At 40.1% G+C, this 19,763-nt stretch overlaps 1 protein-coding gene across 2 annotated transcripts in view; it reads right to left on the reverse strand.

The window, feature by feature from the left end:
• The window catches only part of TLN2 (talin 2), a 247,679-nt gene that overhangs the window by 195,658 nt on the left and 32,258 nt on the right, over positions 1–19,763 (reverse strand). The window contains exons 2-4 of one of the 2 annotated variants that reach the window (XM_019533415.1): positions 6,455–6,613; positions 3,630–3,727; positions 1,560–1,689 (exon numbers count right to left, since the gene is read on the reverse strand). In XM_019533415.1, coding sequence (XP_019388960.1) covers positions 1,560–1,689; positions 3,630–3,727; positions 6,455–6,590 — 364 coding nt within the window. In that variant the 5' untranslated portion in view covers positions 6,591–6,613. Of the gene's footprint in view, positions 1–1,559; positions 1,690–3,629; positions 3,728–6,454; positions 6,617–19,763 lie in introns of both variants that reach the window. The other variant, XM_019533414.1, reaches the window with a different exon arrangement.

Genomic DNA, 19,763 nt, shown 5'->3' on the forward strand with positions numbered 1-19,763 from the left:
GGTCCCTCCAGCCCTGACAAGGCCCACCCAAGAGCTGCAACATCTTATCCAGGCACAGGCATGCGGGGTACAAGGGGCAGCAGGGCAAAAGGAAAGTGTCTGGCTCTTCACCCCCTGCCGCTGCTTCTCCTCCCACAGCAATGCAGGAAGATGCATTTAAGACAAGTTTCCACTAACTAGATTCTAGAGAATGTATTTACTGGGGGGAGTGGAGACATCCTACATTCAAGTCATTGTAGATTTGGGGAAATATGGTAATTTAAGATAAACTTAATTAACAGTTGGTTTCTAAACAATAGGGGGAATCTCGTAGGCAGTAAAGATCAAACTGGTCACCTGCCCAGCTCTTTGCATCACCTAAAAAAACCCTGGGACGGAGGTAAGGAAATCAAGGGCAGGGGGCACTGTGCGCGCGCGCACACACACCAGCCACTGCAGGGTAAGGCTGTGCTGGGTGTTAGAGGGGCATGACAAGTAGCAGCGGGGAAACCCAAGTGCTGCTGGCTGATCGCTCTGCCCAGGTCCCAGTCAGGGCAGAGGCCAAACTCCTGTGGAGCCCAACCTGGCCCATGGGTAATTAAGACAGGGACCAAACTCCTGCATCACCTGGGATGTGTGATCCACATTACTGTAGAGGCTGGCCTGTACCAGGCTCTGTGGAAGTTTAGCCCCTGCCATGGCTTGGACCTGGGCAGAGTGAGGGGCCAGTGCCCTAAGGCTCCCAGGCACTACTAACCCTGCCCCTCCAAGCCCCCCTCACTGGCACAGCCCCCAGCTCCTGCAGCAGCTGTTGCTCACACTTGCATTCATGTCTACATGCGGATGCGCGTGCACACATACACACACACACACACACACTCTACATCAATAAAAATTGAAAACCACCCCTAATTTCACACAGCTCTAAAAATTTCAATTGAGAAAAATTGAAATAAATGCTTAAAAATAACTACTGATTGTAGTCATCAAAATTTTTTAAAATATATTGAATTCTGCTAAGCCTAGCTATGAAGTTGGTTTAATTCTTTGCTTCATACAAGTAAACTCAACTTAAGACTGCGCTAACAAATACTTAAAATATTTAGAGTAGGGGTTTTCAAACTTTTTGAATCATTGTATGCCCTGGCAGTCAGACACAGAGCAACGTACCCCTGGCTGCTGAGCTGGGGGAGGGGGTGTTGTGTTACTAGGCATGTGTATGTGTGTTGGGGGGGTGAGCATCCTCCATGCCTGTGCAGGATCGTGCATAGTGGTGCTCCATTCCCACACGCCCATGCATACTTCCTAGGGCCTGCTTAAGTACTCCTTATTTAGAACACTAGGTTTCAAATCATTTGGTACCTCTGACTGCTGAGTAGCTAATAATTTAGGGTTTAAATCCATATGGACTCATATAGGGCAGTAGCTATAACTATTTTACAGAATATATTTAATAAAAACTAAACAATATTAATCTCAAAGGGTGTAAACAATGCAGAAGTTGATAATTTCTGTACCTAACGTGCATAACAACATGGTGCAAAATATAGAAGGACATATTCACATCCAAAGACTCTCACCTATCCTGCTGCAAATGGTGACAAGTAATTCACCAACAGTTTTAGAATCATCCACCATAACAGTTTTCACTGACCCATCCAGCATCCGTATTTTTTGAGGTCTCTGTTTTTTCTTGTATTCCAAAATATCCTACAGAGGAAATCATATGGCATTAGATAGCTTCAGAAGCCATTCTAACACTGCAGTCCTCTAAAGTAAGCGGAACTGGGAGCAGGTATATTTTTACACTTATATTAACAAAGAGCAACTGTCTGACAGAACAAGGAGCAATGGTCTCAAGTTTCAGCAAGGGAAATTTAGGTTAGATATTAGAAAGAATGGTCCCACTAAGAGGGTAGTAAAACACTGGAACAGGTTATCCAGAGAGGCAGTGGAATCTCCCTAGTTTTCATAATTTTCATAGTTTTTAGGGGCTGGAAGGGACCCTGCCCTTGGGTTGCAGATCATCAGGTCTAGCCCCCCTGCACTTGAGTAGGAAAGACCGCTGGGGTCAGATGACCCGAGCAATGGGCATTAAGACACTTTTTGAAGATCGCCAGGATGGGTCAATGCACCACCTCTGCGGGAAGCCTGTTCCAAATCTTCAGAGGAATCCTTGAAGGTTTCTAAGATCCAGCTAGACAAAGCTCTGGCTGGAATGATCTAGTTGGGGATGGGCCTGCCTTGAGCAGGGGGTTGGATGTGATGACCTCCTGAGGTCCCTTCCAACCCTAATCTTCTATGACTAAAAATCTGATTTTTTGTTAGGACAAACTTCTGAAGCTTGTCACCTGCCCAAAGGACAAATTCTAGTATTACCAATTAATACTGTGTTAGTCTAAATCAGTATTTCTCAACATTGTTAGACTCAAGGCACTCCTCATAAAATGTCAGCTCTTAGTTTTGACTTGCTTTTTGGCTACAGAAAAATAGAGCAATTCTGTTATGAAGAATTCAGCCCACAATAGCTCAGAATGTTCTTAACACTATGGATTCCTAATTGAAATTTCAGGGTTTACCTTGTGAATCATGTTTGCATATCTAACAGTGCTAATACTGTGTGGCATGCCATGGCACCCTTGAAAGGATCTCAAGGCACTGATTCACTGGTCTAAAAGCTGCATTAATGAGTTCACTGAACACCTTCAGGAAATTTTAGCAAGTATACATTGGACTGAAACTTGCAAGGAACTGCTGAGCCTAACATCATTTAACGAACAGACTAGGCTTTCCAGTTTTGAAGAAAATCTTTCCAATGTGGATATAGTTATGGTTTTGGATGGATATAGATGTAGATATGGCATTACAAAAAGAAAGTGTGAAAAGAAACCCTAAATCTCAATGCAGGTTACCTCTGAAGTCTACAGTTGACAAAAATCAGAAGCTAACCTTTTCTATAACTCATTTTATTAGAGGCTTTCAGGTAATGTAATTAACAATCATCACTAGATACGGCAGCACATTCTCAAGCAGATGGCAGTGGGACAACAGCTTGCTTGCTACGAACAGGCGTGAGATCTTATTTACTCCCTTTACACCAAGTAAAAAGAACAAGAGCATTATAAAGGGACTCCAAAGCTAGGTCCATGCTGCTTTCATCGTACTCCTGAGGATGCCAAGTATGTCCTTCCCTACCTTTTTTCTCTCTAAACACAGAAATAATGTGTGAAACCATGCTGGGTCACTCCTCATCACTGCTGAGCTGTTTCCAGCCTTCATCTGGCAGTAGGGGAATGCAAGTCCTTTTAAATGTAAATTCACTTCTGTCTCCTACTTTTATGTGACAGGGAAAGGATAATTCCTTCTCTAGAACAAAAGGCAGAACCCTGTCTTGATACCATACTGACGTACAAGCTTGGACACTAACAGATACTTGCCAACACAGAAAAAAAAATCACGATTTTCAGTCTTTTTATCGACTAATTCTGTTTGGCATGGTAGTCATCCAGCACTTAAAAAAACCAAAAAGTGCATTGCTTTTGCCCGAAAACTAGTTTATTTTCCAAAGATTAAATTATTTTTATTCCTTATTAATTAAAAAGTTTTTCTTAAAGTCTGATGGGGAAAACCAGGACAGAACTCAGTCATACCCCATTTCGCAGCATGTAATAATCCAGTGTTCTTCCAGCTTCCAACCATATACCTTTGCGAGGATCTTCATCTGATAAGAACAGTCCATAGTCAGAGGCTGTGGAATGAAACAGAAGGGACATCATTTTCCTGGTAAAATGTGACCTGGAAAAACTCAATATAATGACCAGATTCCAAGGTCAACCTTCTGTTAATTTACCTTCTGCTGTTAAGGAGTATTTACTGCAAGTGTTATTACCCCAGTTAAAGAAATATTTAGTTTAGCATCATGCAGCAGGGTTTTAAAGATAGATAGTTATAATCACAGCTGAAATGGATGTTTCATGAAGTGAATATTAAGTGTTTCTCACCACCAACGCTTGGCCTTAATAGTAAACAGCAAACCAAAAATGCAGAAGAATTCAGATGTAAAGGTTAACAATTATTTCTCTGTCACTGTATTACTTTAAATACTACCTCTTTAAAACATGGTGTGTACCTGATAGTCATGTGAGCATTTCATAACAAACTAAAATTCTAATTCAATCAAGTGCAAATAAATTAAAGTCCAGCTAAGAATATATTTCCAAAAATAAATAAAAATAGAAAAATTACTTTTCATTATTTTTACTGAAAAGGCAAAATCCTACACCCACTGAATTCAATAACAAATCTTGCATTGATTTTAAAAATGCAAAAATGCATGCCCTTGAAAGTTAATACCCATTTCAAGTTTAGCAAAATAAAGACTATAGGCACCAACTTAAAACCTTTTCCTGTTAACCAGAGAGGAAGAACACCTAAAGAGATTTCTTTCTTACACAAGAATCACAAGCTGCAACAGCACACTAATATAAGCAAGCAGACTAGGAAGCACGAGTCATTCCAATTCCAGAGAGTTATCACCTTAATTTTCAGTGTGAAATCTCTATCAACAATTTACATTTATTAGGCAGGGTTTAAAATTAAATGTGGTTATAAACACAGTGCCATATGTATATGTAACTGTGCAAGATACTATAATCCATAATTGAGTATAAAAATAACCATGGCTTACAGGGAAAGTGTTCTTTTCAAAATAGCTCTGAGCAAGCTTCCAAAGAATAATACTGATTGCATCCATCTTTTAATGGACAATCTGTAACTGTACTGACTCAAATATACTATTCATGAAGTCATAAACTTTCCAGAAAAGTAATTATTTAGCCTAAAAATATGGATCTTTTAAGAGAAGAACGCTTCTCAAAACCCTTGAACATAAAACACAGCAACACTTCTTTGCATACATTTACGTTAGGAAAGTAATCACTGAAAAGACAACTTGTACACGTAGAAATGATTATGATCCATACATTCAGCAGTTAATGGTGCAAAAATCATTCTTGAAACTATATATGTAAAACAGTTCTAAATTTTCATGACCTTCATTATTCTCTGACTACAATATGTGACCAGTACATACCCGATATGTCTATACTGCAGAAAAAACTGTGTTTTATTTGTGGAATTCTGGAGCAAAGACAACCTGATCATATGCCTGTTTTGCTTGATATTCGTTTTTCTTAATTAACATGTCTTTTGGCTTGAACAACCCAAAAGGGGGAGGAGGGAAGTAAGATACAGAAATTCTATTTCAATGTAGCTATGCCATTCATAGGCAAAGCGATTTTAGGTTTTAAACAATCATATACACAAAAGAAAAAACTGAGTATACCAGTTATAAAGATGTGTTCCTTTTCTCTTGTGCAAAGGTTCTGACCTTGAAAAGGTATATTGCACTCAATTTCCAATGACTTCAGCAGAAATTAGGCACACTCAGCACCTGGATTGTTCAAATTAAATGCCTTTGTTTTCCTACATTCAGAAAAGAGGCCCTCAATCAGGCCTCCAAAAACCACCTTGTTACAAGGGGAAATTTTTTTGTACAGCATCTTTACACTTCAGCTTGTTAAAAAAATTTAGAGACAGCAATGCAGTCATTTATGAACAGCTCCAGGAAGATAAAAATACAAAACTATATGGATAGCTATGTATAATCAATAGGTTTCTTATTATAACGACATGCATCCTGGAGGTATAGCTAGCACAAAGTTAGAGGGCTATGATGAACTTTAGCAGATGTCTACTGCATAGCTCAGTTTGTAAGCAATTAATAAGGGCTCACTCAATGTGGTTTGTATCAGCTTGACATGTTTATTAAGCTACACATCCTATATTTGTTTTGCCAATGGCAGGCCTAACCTGGTGTTTTCTATAACCAATTTTTTCCCCTGTGGACAGGCCCCCTAACATTAGTAGTCTCTGGCCTAATATTCTCAGCTCTGTGAGAGCTGTCCCATTTGCTACTAAACTATTGTGTGTTTATATTCCAGGCACTCTCCACTTCCTGAGATGTTGTGCAAGAGCTGCCTGGATTTTCCCACTATTATAACCATGGTTGAGAATACAGTAGGTGGAGTTGTGCAAACATGACAGGAGAAAAGCAGTTCTGTGAACACAACATGGCTGAAAAGTTTGAAGAAACTGATACCTTTTATCAAAAAAAACTGAAACTTTTGGATTTGGGAAGTTTCATAAAAAATAACTATAAAAAGCCATTTTTCATTCAGAAGGGAAGCAAAGAAGTTTGACTAACTTCAGCTATCAATTCATTTCAGATGTGCTTTTCAACTGCCTTAGACCATAAAGGCACAGGTTTTAAAAACAATTCCTTTTTTAAAATTAAGAATAATCAAGGGAAGATAAGGGGAGAAAGGGAAGGAAGAGAATTTAGTACAGGAATCCAAAGCCAAAATGCAACTCATTTTTTAATTTGCCCGAAGTGGGGGGAAAAGTATGAACTAACCTTGCCCCGTTTGAGCCTCAGGTACTCGTTCACGGATAACTCTACATGCATCATACACTGCTGTGGATGGTTCAAACTGCATCGTCTTCACCACATTGCACTGGCGGACACAGATCTTCAGAGATAGGGCCACCATGATGTTAAGTCACTTGGAAGTTCCTACTAAAATACCCAATAACACAGTAAGGAAATCAGAGCTATATTTAGTTCTTTCACCCCTCCATTTTTCAGTACTTTAAAAAATAATCTTTAAGTAAAAACACGTGCAATTAAAGAAATGATCAAATAACAATTCTGTAGAAAGCTTTATTAGCACAGCACAGCTAGTAACTTGTCAAAATAGCTATTTTTGTTGGCACAATTTAAAGTAACTTTAAGGAAGTCATGTACACAGTTTTAAAGATCTTACATACTGTCTGAAGTATGTCAAAATATTGCACTAAAAAACAAAATATCTTGCCTGGGCATCAAGCCAACAATGAATACTCCATCACAACTGAATAGTAATAGCATGATTTTCAATACACTGATTAGCTAGCTCATCAATACAATAAACTCAACACTGTAAATTCAAATTACAAGTCCAAGTCCAACCTTTAACAAGAATGTACAGTCAAATAAAAAGAACACCAACATGTCCTTCCTGTTTCTCAAAACCATACACAACTAACTCTATGCCTTTTGATTATTTTAATAAATTTTAAGTCTAGAAGGGATAATTGTGATCACCTAGTCTAACTTCTACATAACACAGGCTGTAGGACTTGTGAATTAAATAGATGTTGTTGACTAGAGTGTGCCTTCCACATGAGACATCTGTGTATAACACATACCTACCCAAGAAAAGGACAAAATTGTGGGGAAAAAAGTTATCAACATATATCTGATTGAATGTTCTCTACTTTTATTATAGCCATTTAATTTTTTTTTGTTACATAGCTGTGGTGTGTAAGACTCCTTGGGTGTCTTTACATATACTTCAGGGGTGGGAAGAGGGGCAAACTTTAATTAGAGCAGCTACATGAGCCTCTAATTAAAGTGCCCACCGAGTCTCATGAATTCAGCATCCCGCACTTCAAAATAGTGGTGGGGGCACTGCAACTTAAGTTTGATCAATGAGCTTTAGTTAAAGTGCCTGCAGTGCCATTTTGAAGCACAGGGACATTGACTACATGAGATATGGAGACTCGATTAATCAAGTCTGCTCCAATGCGGTGTAATTACAGGGCACTGAAACACCATTCCCTCATGTCTAAAGGCATCCCTTAATTTTTGATCTCTCTTCTCAGGAGAAAAACACTCAACTTATATGTTAGACAGTATGGTACACATTTATTCAGAAAGTAATCTGGTAACTGAAGACAGATTTTTTGTTCTTGATTGTCTGATTATTAGGCAAAAGGAAGAACAGGGTAGCACCTTATTGACTAACTAGCTTAGTCGCTAAACTCACAGTTTCTGAGGTTAGGCTGCAGAGTATGAAAGTTTATGCCTCTCAGTCTGTTAGGGCAGGGACCAAAGAAACTGCCTTCTGCTTGACTTCAGACTACTACAGCTAGCCACCTTGCTGTCTGATTACTAGCTACAGTTCTGTACAGCCTTTTCAGCCCAGAGGTAACCATCATTTTGCAGGCTTCTTTTTAAGAATGATTTTTGATATTCGGTAGTACTCATGAGCTATAAAACCAAACTAGAGAGGTTAATAATAGGCATTAGACAACTAGGAATAAAAAGCAGGCAAACCATGTCAACAAGAACCAAAACCAAACCCGAAACCAAACAACCCTTTATGAAGGGTCATGTGTAGGTTCTACCTGAATCATAGGGGTACTTAGCAATTTCCACAGGTTGATGGCAGCATAAGGTTCACATTCTGCAATCATTTCACAGAAGCTCTGCCCCTCAATACTGACTGGTAGAGAAATCCCACCCCTCAGCACTGATTGGTGGAAAGGCCCAGGTGGGAGGAAGGGGTCACCACCATCTTAATTGTTGGTTGCCCATTTTATTTTCATTAAGTTTTTTTGTTGTTGATTTTGCAGACAATCCCAGATTCCATGGTTTCTGCAAAATCCGTGAAACCATGAATTAAGTAGGTCCCTAGTCATGGGTCTAAATGTTACTTGTATAAATTCATTACTAGAGGATCTGAAAGAAGAATGGACATTCCTTGTATTTTTACCTTTTAAAAGGCAACATAGAGGAAGATCCTTATTTTACCATCAGCAGTAGGGCAATTTAATGAGTAAAACTATCACTAGACCAGTTCAGTATTTCCCAACTGACCCGCAAGTATCCATGTAGGCATAGACAATATGACATAGACAATTCCAGTAACACCTCATTAATCCACACTTCAGTAAACTGCATGCACATTTTGCTGGACTTTCCCTGTCTCTTACCCATTATGCAGAGATCTCCAATTACAATACTTAGATCTCACATTTATCCATTGTCTATTATTTTCAAATAGACTGTAGATAGCTGGAACTTAACAAATCCAGCATAAGGTCTCAGTACGGCCTTAGCGTACCTTCTATCTCCCATCAATAAAAACACCATCTCTGATGCTTTCACAATATGGCTCCATGTTAGTATCTAGTTTATTATCGTACTGGTTGGGCCTTTCAACGTGGCAATTGTCTCTTGAACAATAGCAATAGCAACAGCCAGACCATGCAGAGTAACAACATAGAACAGAAGACTATGTGATTGATTTTTCACAGCCTGGGTTAGTTCCACCAGAAATCATGTTGGCTTTTTCAGCTCTTGGAAAAAAACAACAATGGGAACAAGTCACCAGCAGGAGGGAAGTCAGCCCATCTCTGACAGTAGCCAGACCTAGTTATTCAGATGTGATTGCTAACTCACTGGCCTTTCTGAATTGCTGCAATTCACCTGTCAGTCACAGGCCTGGCAGAATAAATGACTTGAACTTCTATTTCTACAATATTTCTGCACAACGATTATAAGGAGACTCCCTGAACTCTCAGTCTCCTATATTATTTCCTTATTAAAAAAAATAAGTGCTCTAAAATGACAGGAGGGAATGGACAGGTTCCAGAAACAGAATTTTCTTCCCTCTTCTCTCTTTATATCTTGCCCAAAGGTGAAACTAACAGACCGCTGATGTCAGACATTTTATGACTTGAATTGATTGACTTTCATAATAAAAAGGTAAATGGATACTGATCTTTTTCTAGGAACCTTAAGTTTTGCCCGCACAAACAATATCCAGATATTTTCAGTGTGAATGACTCTAGACAAAGAGAAATTGTCATTCAGAAAAAACAAAAAAGGATGAGTGCACTTAACAACCTCATTGAGTAGCTACCTTAAACTGATGTGTAGAAAAGCACTCCATCTCCCCTACTAGCTTATATTTAAAGAAGCAATAACAGAAGGCAGATCCCTAACAACTCTCCTACATTCCTCTACACTTAAACATGGACAGTCTAGCTTTCACCAGTGCATTACAGTGTACCTCAACAGAAACAGCTATCCATTTTTCAGCAAGTCAAAAGTTGCATCCATTTGAAAGGTCATAATGTCTAATGAAGAGATCAACTTTTTGCTGATAAGAAGCATAAGACAAGTGAGAACAAAAGGATATAAACTACATATGTCCAAAACCTGCTGATATTCCAAAAATACTATTTTTCCTCATCTAAGATGAACTTGTTTTGCCTCATTCAACATGTGGAAAAAGAAAGCTCACCTTGAATTTGAGCATGACCCAACCCCAGCCATATCACACAGTACACACATGCATGGGTTGCGAGTGGAGAAAGGAGTGGAGAACAGAGGGAATGCCATGAGGCGTGGGGTGAAGAGCAAAGAGGAGATCACAGGGTGCAGTGGGAGGGGCAGAGCGATTGACGAGCTGGCTCCAGTCCTGACTCAGGGCTCAACACAAGCTTCTGCCGCTGTTGCTGCTTGGCCAGAGCCACCATGTGCTCTGTGCCCCAGGCCAGGGCCAAAAACAGAGGCGCCCCATAGGGTAAGAGTGGAGGGAGTGTTGGCACACTCATCAAGGGCTGGGGGCAAGGGGCAGGATGCCTGCCCCAGCCCCCACCAGACACTGCTTTCTATGACACAGTGGTAGGGGAGAGAACAAATTTAAGATGACCCAATGATTAGATTCTATATATGGAAAAGTCTAACAAACTTACAAACTATTAAAAAATTCTCATTTTCCACGCACTGAATCTAATTACTGGGAGGCTGTCTTAAAATTCAAACATTGTTTTGGATTCAGTAAACATGGTATTTTACCACCAAGCCTGTCTCCACTGGATTCTACTTGAACGTCACATTAGCATAAACCACTTACTTTTTAAGTTTTGCCTTTTACTTTAATTCTACAAAAGGTATGATGAATCCCACAGTTAAGGTCAATGTGACATTATGGTGTGAAAACTGCACAAACACACAAAAGTCTTTCCTGAGTTACTGGACACTCATAGTAAGAGGGACAATGACTAAGTCAGTCTGCATTCAAGAACTTCCATCTGCACCTCCAGCTGAGGAGCTGCAGATGGAAGTTCTTGAATGCAAACTGGAAAAGATTTTTTGCTACACAAGAGGGAGAGCTAGAGCAAGCAAAATTAGTTCTTTCTTCAATATGAAGAATCAAAAAGACCAAAGAAGAGATTTGCCTGGAGGAGTTAAGATACTGAATGTACAACAAGCTAGCATTAACTTCAATAAAGAACTAATCCACACAGTCAGCTTCTCTGACTCCGTATGAAACTTATTCAAATACAAACTTCAGTCCAAGATGAGATCAGATCTTTAGAAAGGGACTCAAGTGTAAATGAAGTTTAGGAAATAGTGGGAGGGTGTGAAAGTTTTAATAAAATGTATCAGTAGAACGCTACCTACCTCAGCCCTCATCGACATCAGAAAAATATATTCCTACCATGGTAAACCAAGTCTTAGCAGGCACCTGAAAACAACAACAAATTGGTCCCTTTCTCTCAAATAAACTACATAATATTTCATTATAAGGCAAGAAGAGTGATGCTAAGCTAAGCTTATCCCCTCTGTACTTTGTTTACTTGATGATGAGTTATTCACAGTCATTCACTACATAAATGGTGCCTAAACCATCTGGGCCTGGATGAGTGGCACAAGGATGGTGGGCTGGGGTGGGGCCCAATCCAACAATCTGGTGCGGGGGCGTGGGGGAGGGAGAAATGGCTACGCTCCCTTGCCACCAAATCTCCAGACCTGTGGGGATGACACAGATCTACAGGCTAGAACTGACCCATGGGTGGTCTGTTGTCTGTTGAGCACCACTGCACTGTAGTCAAAGCTCATTGCAAACTTGGCACATGTTCTGGTAATGCACAGCCTGTAGTTAAAGAGGGGCTTCAAATCAAGGCTGTAAACAAAATCTGTGGAAACCAGGAGCAAGGGGACATCATTTGGTCTATATCACTCTAAATAAAGTGTCTCCATATGCAAAAGACCTAGATAATTAGCACAGCTGGAGAAAGTCTAGAGCACATACAAGCCTCTTCAGTCCTTTCTTTTTTTTTTTTAAGCACATGCTGTGATACATAACACCTTCATTTTAGGAATCTCTTGGGATACTTCCGTGTGCTCTTTAAATGAGAAACATGTGGCAAGGGACAAACTCTTTACATTGCTTTAATATGCAGTGTAATTGCTCATCATGAACTGCTCCCTTCATTCATGCTAAAAAAACCTCTGCTCAAAATAGAAATGTTGTTTTGACTACATAAGAATCAGACTACCAGAGCATTATTCCATTACACCTCATATAACAGTCAGCAGTGAAGGACTGGGCAAGACATCAAATATGTTGCAACAACGCATAAACACCTCTTTCCTAACTGCAAGCTCATCAGGGCAAGGCCTTTGTGTAGAACACAGCATAATAAAGTCAGGATATTAATTTAAACCTTTTAGGAACTACATGAGTTGTCATGTCTAACTCACAGTTCAACCAACAGGTGCCAGTAGCTTAATGCAGAGCTGGCTCTTGCTTGCAGTCATGAATGGGCACAGGGTGGCTCAGCATCAGCCCCTCTGCTGAGCCCTAACATTGCACAGCTGGAGTCCTGCTACTGAAAAGTATCCTTTGCCGCATCAGTCTAGTGGAAGCCTTTTGTGGCATAGATGGTGACTTAGACACTGCAGCTCCAGTCTGAGGTTACCACAGTATTGTTTCTTCAGCTTTTGGGGAAAGTTTTAAAATGCTCTTTTTACATTAGCATAAAGGAGAAACTGGTAGCAAACATATATCAATTCATAAGGTACTGGAGACACCCATGTTTTAAAAAAACCCCAAACCCTAGCTGACTTCCTGCCCTTGAGGCAAGGGGCTCGACTCGATCTCCCAAGGTCCCTTCCAGCCCTAATGCTTATGAATCTATGAACTATACACATGATAGTAAAATCATCTTCAAAGAGTATATTAATGATGTCATCGTCAACCCTAGCCCATCTGGGGAACAAATTAGGCTTGCAGCAGGCTCCTGTCCTGTACTGCATCAGTCTGTATTATATGTACTCTGAAGTTTACTAACAACCAGTACTGTAAGATGATGTCATTCATGTCCTTGAGCCAGATGAGGAGCTCCGTTTCTATAACACATCACATGTTTCCTACAAAATACAAACTGTCCAGCAGGGCAACTTGCAAATGCTCTAATCAATAGTTTAGTCACATTTGCATTGTTAGCAGCAGCTCCCAAGATGTTAAATGTGTCAGGTTTTAGTGGGCTATATCTTGTTACTGAGTTCACATAGATTGAACAGGCACAAGGAGGGTCTGCCTACAATTGCTACACAAACCTAAAATAAAGTAAATGGATGGCCTATAGAAATAAGGGGACAAAGTCTTCATTTTCCGATAGCTATCAGGCTTATTTGCCTGGCAGTTATTACTTAGTGCCAGTGGTTCTCAACCTTTTTAGGCTGAAGAAACCCCTCCAAAACTTTTCCGAATTTGATGGCACCCTGGTTGACAACCACTGTTCTAAGTCTCAGTTTACCTACTTCATCCTCAGACTACTGTGCTGCTGCAGCCAAGTGAGAAAGCCCTGCATGCTGCTGTTTCCATGAATGACAGCCGGACCAGGCACTCCTGACTACATCAACCTAATCCTGCTGCAGCTACTTCCTGGTCTGGTTCCTCACGCTGCTCCTGGAAAGAGAGATGCATGGGGCAGTTTCAGCTGACTTTGGCAGTGACTTTTAGCAGTGCTAGCACCACATCACCTTTGAAAGGGTCTCACGGTGACTGGTTGAGAACCACTAAAACATGTTTGCTGTTGTAATAATATATGGTGCAACATACAGATTAAAAGGCTAAGTCAGTGCTGCTGCTTTAAAGGGCAACCATGACAGCAGAAGCTGTTTCATACCTATCATTCTTCATGTGCCTTTAGCTCTCATTTTTAATAAGCACTCTTCCATTACAGAAGAACTGAAGTCATGTGGGGCTGCCCCAAGACTACACAGAAACTTGGTCAAGTGAGTGTACGTTCTGAGATGTTTTATGTGCCCAACTGCAATGCATTCTAGCAGTATTCAAGAACCTAACATTTTGATTTGGTGGTCCCATTTCACCCTTTCAATACCACCAGAGTGATAAGTAAGCCAATATATGGGGTTGAAGTGTTGTTATTCATCGGGATTTCTATTTCTCTCTGATCAAGGGACTTCTATATCGCCAACTGCCATTTGAGAGTGGCTCTTACCCCAAACACTGAGTTTATTTCATATTTCCAGTCTTTAATAGTAATGTAACAGTCATTTCAAGTAAGCCACTTGTGTTGCAAACACTTCCGAGAAAGTGGTTCCAGGTGAGAACCCAATACACTCTATCAAATATAAATATCAGATTTACCCAAAAAACCTTGTCTGCCTCTATCAAATATCAACTTTGACAGCGGTGAAGATATTTCCTGGCAAAGAAAATATGTATAAAAACTTGGGCATTAATGAAAAACTATGAAAATTAGAAGAACAATAGGAATTTGCTACTTGTGGATACAGTTTTGCAATGGCACAGGAAACTTCAGCCCTCTAGCAAAGGTTGGCCCTTCCTAGACAAAACCACTGGCCATCTGCTCTACCTGCTCACCCCTTGAAAAAGAGCCACCAAACTCCCCCCCATTTCCCTCAGTAACCAAGCATTATTTTCAGCAGAGATGAAAGAGAAGGAGAAAAAAAAGAGCTTGGTAGTTTAGAATAGCTTTGGTTTCCCCCCGTGCCCTCCCCTTCCCCTCTTGGGAGCAATAAGGTATAGAATCATAGGATCATAGAGAAGAAGGCCTGGAAGGGACCTCCAGAGGTCATCTAGTCCAGCCTCCTGGTTGAGGCAGGATCATCACTATCTAAACCATCCTATACAAATCCATAATCTAACCTCTTAATAAAACTACTGTCAACCCTGACACAACACAAGACATAACACCTTAACCTGCCACAGGTAAAGCAGAGCGACCAGGGCAGCCTAAGTCCTGCTTCTGTCAAAGGTTGTTCATATATGCTCAAGAGATTCCAGCTAAAGGGCCTCTCTTTCTTCCTGAAACACTTGAGACAAGAAGGGGAAAAGGAGACCTCTCAGCTAATACAACAAACCTTGGAAAGAGCAAAAACCTTTATGAAGAGCAGAGATAGAGACTTGGGGCTCAGTTGGCCAAACTGACGGTAGGTAGGAGCCTGGGCAGATAAAGGAACTGGGGGAAATACTGAGGCAGGGGCTGGAGTAACAGAATCGATCTGGATGTTGCAGGGACAGAATTGCTGAGCAGGGGACAGTGCAAGTGAGAAGTCAATATGCATAATTTTACCATATTAAACCCATGTGGGAGGCTTCCATTCAGGAGTAAAGGGCCTTTAGATTGATGTATATATTCCTCATACCTTTAGATCAGTGGTGCTCCTGGTTTTGGCCCCACAGACCAGATGAGTGGTTCAGGGTCAGTCTACACACCAGACAGGAACCCATACCGATCCTCTCCCACAGTGGGATCCAGCTCCAGGGGCTCTGTTGTCCCTGCCTGGATGGGATCCAACTCCAGGGACTCCACACCGCCCTGCACAGCCAATTTAGAGCTGCAGCCTACAGGGCTCCCTCCAGACCCATGGGGAACCCCAAGGGTCAAATAACAGGATGCTGGGAGCCAGACACCTCTACTTCAGATAACTGTGCACCTCTACTTCAGATAATTTACATTTACTTTTGACAAGCCCCTGAGAAGAGTTGAACTTACTGCATTAACAACCAAAACACTTACCACTATATTTCAAAGGGCCTGCGTTAAGTAGTATATATTCACTTAAAAATCCATTAAACCAGAGGTCAGCAACCTATGATCAGTGGAGCCATGGGATCCAGCCTGTGGATGTGGGGCTTTGGCAGTGGGGGCTTCTCCCATGCTGTGGCAGGTAGAAGTGGTGGCACAAGGCACTCCCCGCATGGCACGGCAGGCAGAAGCAGTGGCAGGTGCTTCTCCTGTGTCATGGCAGGGAGAAGTGGTGGTGACAGTTGCTGGGTCCTAGCTTCTACCTACCCACCCACTTCCAATCCAAGCAGGGTCACTGCAGCTGGCAACCTGCAAAAATTGCCAAATGCTGCTTTACAATCTTTTCTCAAACATATTTTTACTTCTAAAACGTGCATACAAGGAAAGGCTTCAAGTCCTTTCCTTGTATCGTTTTTCTTCATTAAAAAGGCTTAGCTTGAGATTCTTCAGGAAAAAGTATTTACAGAGATAAGTATCTTTTCATCTCTTTTAAGGCAGGTATTTCAAGGAATGTCAAATGCAAAAAAAATACTCTCTTCGGCAAAAAGTATAAATATTTATAGAGAGCAGCACTTTATTTTCACTGAACTGTAAGAAGTTTTTTAAAAAACTGATCTATGGATTTTCTTATAGGATGCATAGTAAACCCAAAAGCATAAAGGTAACTACCAGGCAAGGCATAAATGAAATAAATACAAAACCAAAACATATTCACTTAAATCTCCTTGAGAAGTAACCTTAGAGTAACAAGAAGGAAGACAATGTCAGAGCAAAACTATTCTCTATTTCTACAGAGAATTCAGGAAAAATTGCTGGTCCTCTTGGCATCAATCCAAAACATGTGGATATAAAGCAGTTCCAGAACTGTCTAAAAACTAAAAGTTGCAGCTGCTGAATAAAGCACTCATTCCTTCAGATTTTACTGCACTTCTTTCATTATATTACATAGTGGTATTTTTCCCCTATTCTTATGTGCTGCAGCAGTGACAAACATGTAGGCCCTGTATTGCTTTAAATAATCCTTTCTTTTTCCATATTACCTGGCTTCATCCAAGTTGAAAGAGGTCAAACAATTGGACCTCTCAGCTAATACAACAAGCCTTGGAAAAAGCAAAAACCTGCGTGAAGAGCAGAGATAGAGACTTGAGGCTCAGTCAGTCAAACTGATGGTAGGAAGGAGGCTGGGCAGATAAAGGAACTCTGAATTTGGTAGAAATATCCAAGGGTGGTATTATTCCACCCTCTGTACAGCAGTGTATATCAGGTGAAGCATAATTGCATGTGGATTTATGTGCCTTTTAGCATTTGGATTTTGGTAATATCTACAGGCCACAACTTCACTGTGGAGTCCTCCACCATCTCAGTCCTTAATAAAAAAGAGAGACTACATTTTCCTCACTTTATGTTTACAGGGAGTCACCATCTGCATCAAACTATCATTTCAAATTTACATTAATATACCAACTGCCATCATAAACATGTGTATAATTAATCAGGTGCCCTGCCAAGCTATCCTCAGGGGTAACTGGGGGCAGCCATCCCAATATAGTCTCTTTGGAATTTGTTGGTGAGCTTCTTTTAAATAGCCAGGCAGGCAGACGTTCCTTCAGATTTTTAGTGTGAATAGACTTAACACATCCCTAAACCTGCTATTGCATAAATAAATTCTACCTGTGTTTCTACTGGGCTTGCTTTTTCAATCTGGACCTAACCGTAGTGGCTAGTGTCACAGCCAACAGATATTTAATTTAAGTCACAATTGAGGATCTTGTCCAGTTGTGTCCAGGCAAGTTAATTTGAGATGCAAATTCTAAAATATTTCTCTCCCCAGAAAACCATGTTTTTAACTTAAAAAATGGCAAAAATGTATCAGAATGAAGACAGGACCCAACGAAAGGATCGGAGTTCCTTTCTGTTACACCAAAGTTGCGGTCACCCCACTAAAATTCCCTTGTGTTTTAGAGGTCTGTCACATCAGGTTTCATCTAACTGCTTTATGCTGGAATTCTTCTGTTTTTATTGTTAGGATTTCAAACACTAAGTTAACACAAGTAAATTAGAAAATGCCTTTGCTTCATGTTATGAAGCTGTAAACACTCTCTTGCCTGACACATTACATTCTTGTCAATGAACAATTTAAAATGAATGCAAAGCCTGATGTTACTGAAAATCCATACCATAATTGTGTTTATAGTAATTAGTGCTCTGTCAAATGAGGACTCAAAACATCAGGTAAAGTATGGTTGCAGCTACCAATATTATATTTAAATATAAAGTTCTCCTATAATTTAGCAGAGGTCTGTCTCCCTGGAGACACTTCTTAACTGGTTCATTTAGGCTTGAGCAAACACAAATCTAGGTCATGAGACTGCCACAGTCTAGAAGTCTGTATGGTGAGCTGGTATGGTCAAAAACTAAATATTTTTTACATTGGGTTAACTTGGTAACAAGATCCAATGGGTCAAGAGTTCTCCATTCTTCTTACTACTCCCCTTAATTATTAATACAGGGCACCAGCAAAATAGAAGACCCAGGATTTGTTACTGTTCACAGGATGTGAATGCCTAATTCTGCTTCCATCATGTCAAAAAATTGTTTCTGGACTGGTGCCTCGCAACCTTTCCTTAGGCAGAGGAATAGAAAACCTCTCAGCGTAAGCTACATTTTGCACTCCCGAGGTTATGGATCTGGATAGAAACATACTTTCTTACTGTATAGGAGAGATCTGCACTGCGTTATTTGGTAACTGCCAATGCAATTATGCCAATAGCTTGTCAATTGTAAAACTATTACAAACTATTAAAAAATAATGCACACAATTGTAAAGCAATGGATTATAATACCTTGATAGAGTGCATCTTCAGTGAAAAAAATTTATGTGACACCACACTTTATGCTGCTGTTTTGCACTGGTTCTGCATACATGGTCCTCCAAAGAACAGTTCTCCAACGTATCGAGTCCATAGATCTATTTTCTCCAGAATTCACACATATCCAAACAAAGTTAATCTGAACTCAAAGAGACTCTCACTCTTTCTTCTTGCTAGTAGAGCAAAACACAGCTGGCTGGGCTCTGCAGAGCTGCACTTAAAGACTGACTGCTCAGTAATATTTTGACTCTTACTAACTGTTGAGCAATTTTCAAGGGAAAGGATGAAGTTTTTTTTTTTGTTTTTAAGGGAGTGAAATAGGATTAACTTTTCCCAAATTTCTTATCCATCTCCCTCAAATACTTAATCTGGGTTATTTTGACTGAATAAGTGAACAGCAGTAGAGAGGTTATATGACCTCTGTACTTAGTACTGGTTAAATTGTTATTGGAAGACTAAATTATGTTCTTGGGTCCACAGCTCAAGGAGCATGTTAAAAAACTGGAAAGAAGAGGCACAAGTTACTTTACAAAATGAAAGCTTTGAGTGCATGAAAGAGAAAGTTAAGAGAATGCTACAATCACAACCTACAAATATCTACATAAAGAATAAAAATAAGGAAGGAGGTCTCTCCAGGCCCAAAAGCACGGGCATAAGAAGAGCCAGCATCTGAATGTTGTACCTAGACAAATTCAGGATAGAAGGAAGATGAATTTAACAGCAAGAACAATTAACTACTGAAACAAATTAGCAAAGATCCTTGGAAGTCTCTATTGTAGAATGTCACTTTGCCTTCCACATGGAAAGGGATGTATGTAGCTGTTAAAAGATTAAACAAAGAGCATGGTCACCCAGACATAACTGGTGTTCAAACAAAGAATAATTTGGGTTTTTTTAAATGAGAGGAAAAAAAACTAACACCACTTTCCTCTAAATGCAACATGTTTTCACTTGTTGTTTACCATATAATACTAACAGTTTGGGGTTAAAAAAAGTCAACACCACCTGAAAGTTTTCATTTTAGCAAAGGTACTCAGTCCTCCTTTAAACAGAAGAGCAGCAACTAAGGGCATAACCCAGTTTCACACAATTAGCAGGTCATGGCATTAGGGATTCCCAAGCTACCTTCTACAATGGTGGATGTTAACACCC

The sequence above is a fragment of the Crocodylus porosus genome, unplaced genomic scaffold, assembly GCF_001723895.1.
Source record: "Crocodylus porosus isolate Cpor-Errol unplaced genomic scaffold, CroPor_comp1, whole genome shotgun sequence".
NCBI classification, from domain to species: domain Eukaryota; kingdom Metazoa; phylum Chordata; order Crocodylia; family Crocodylidae; genus Crocodylus; species Crocodylus porosus.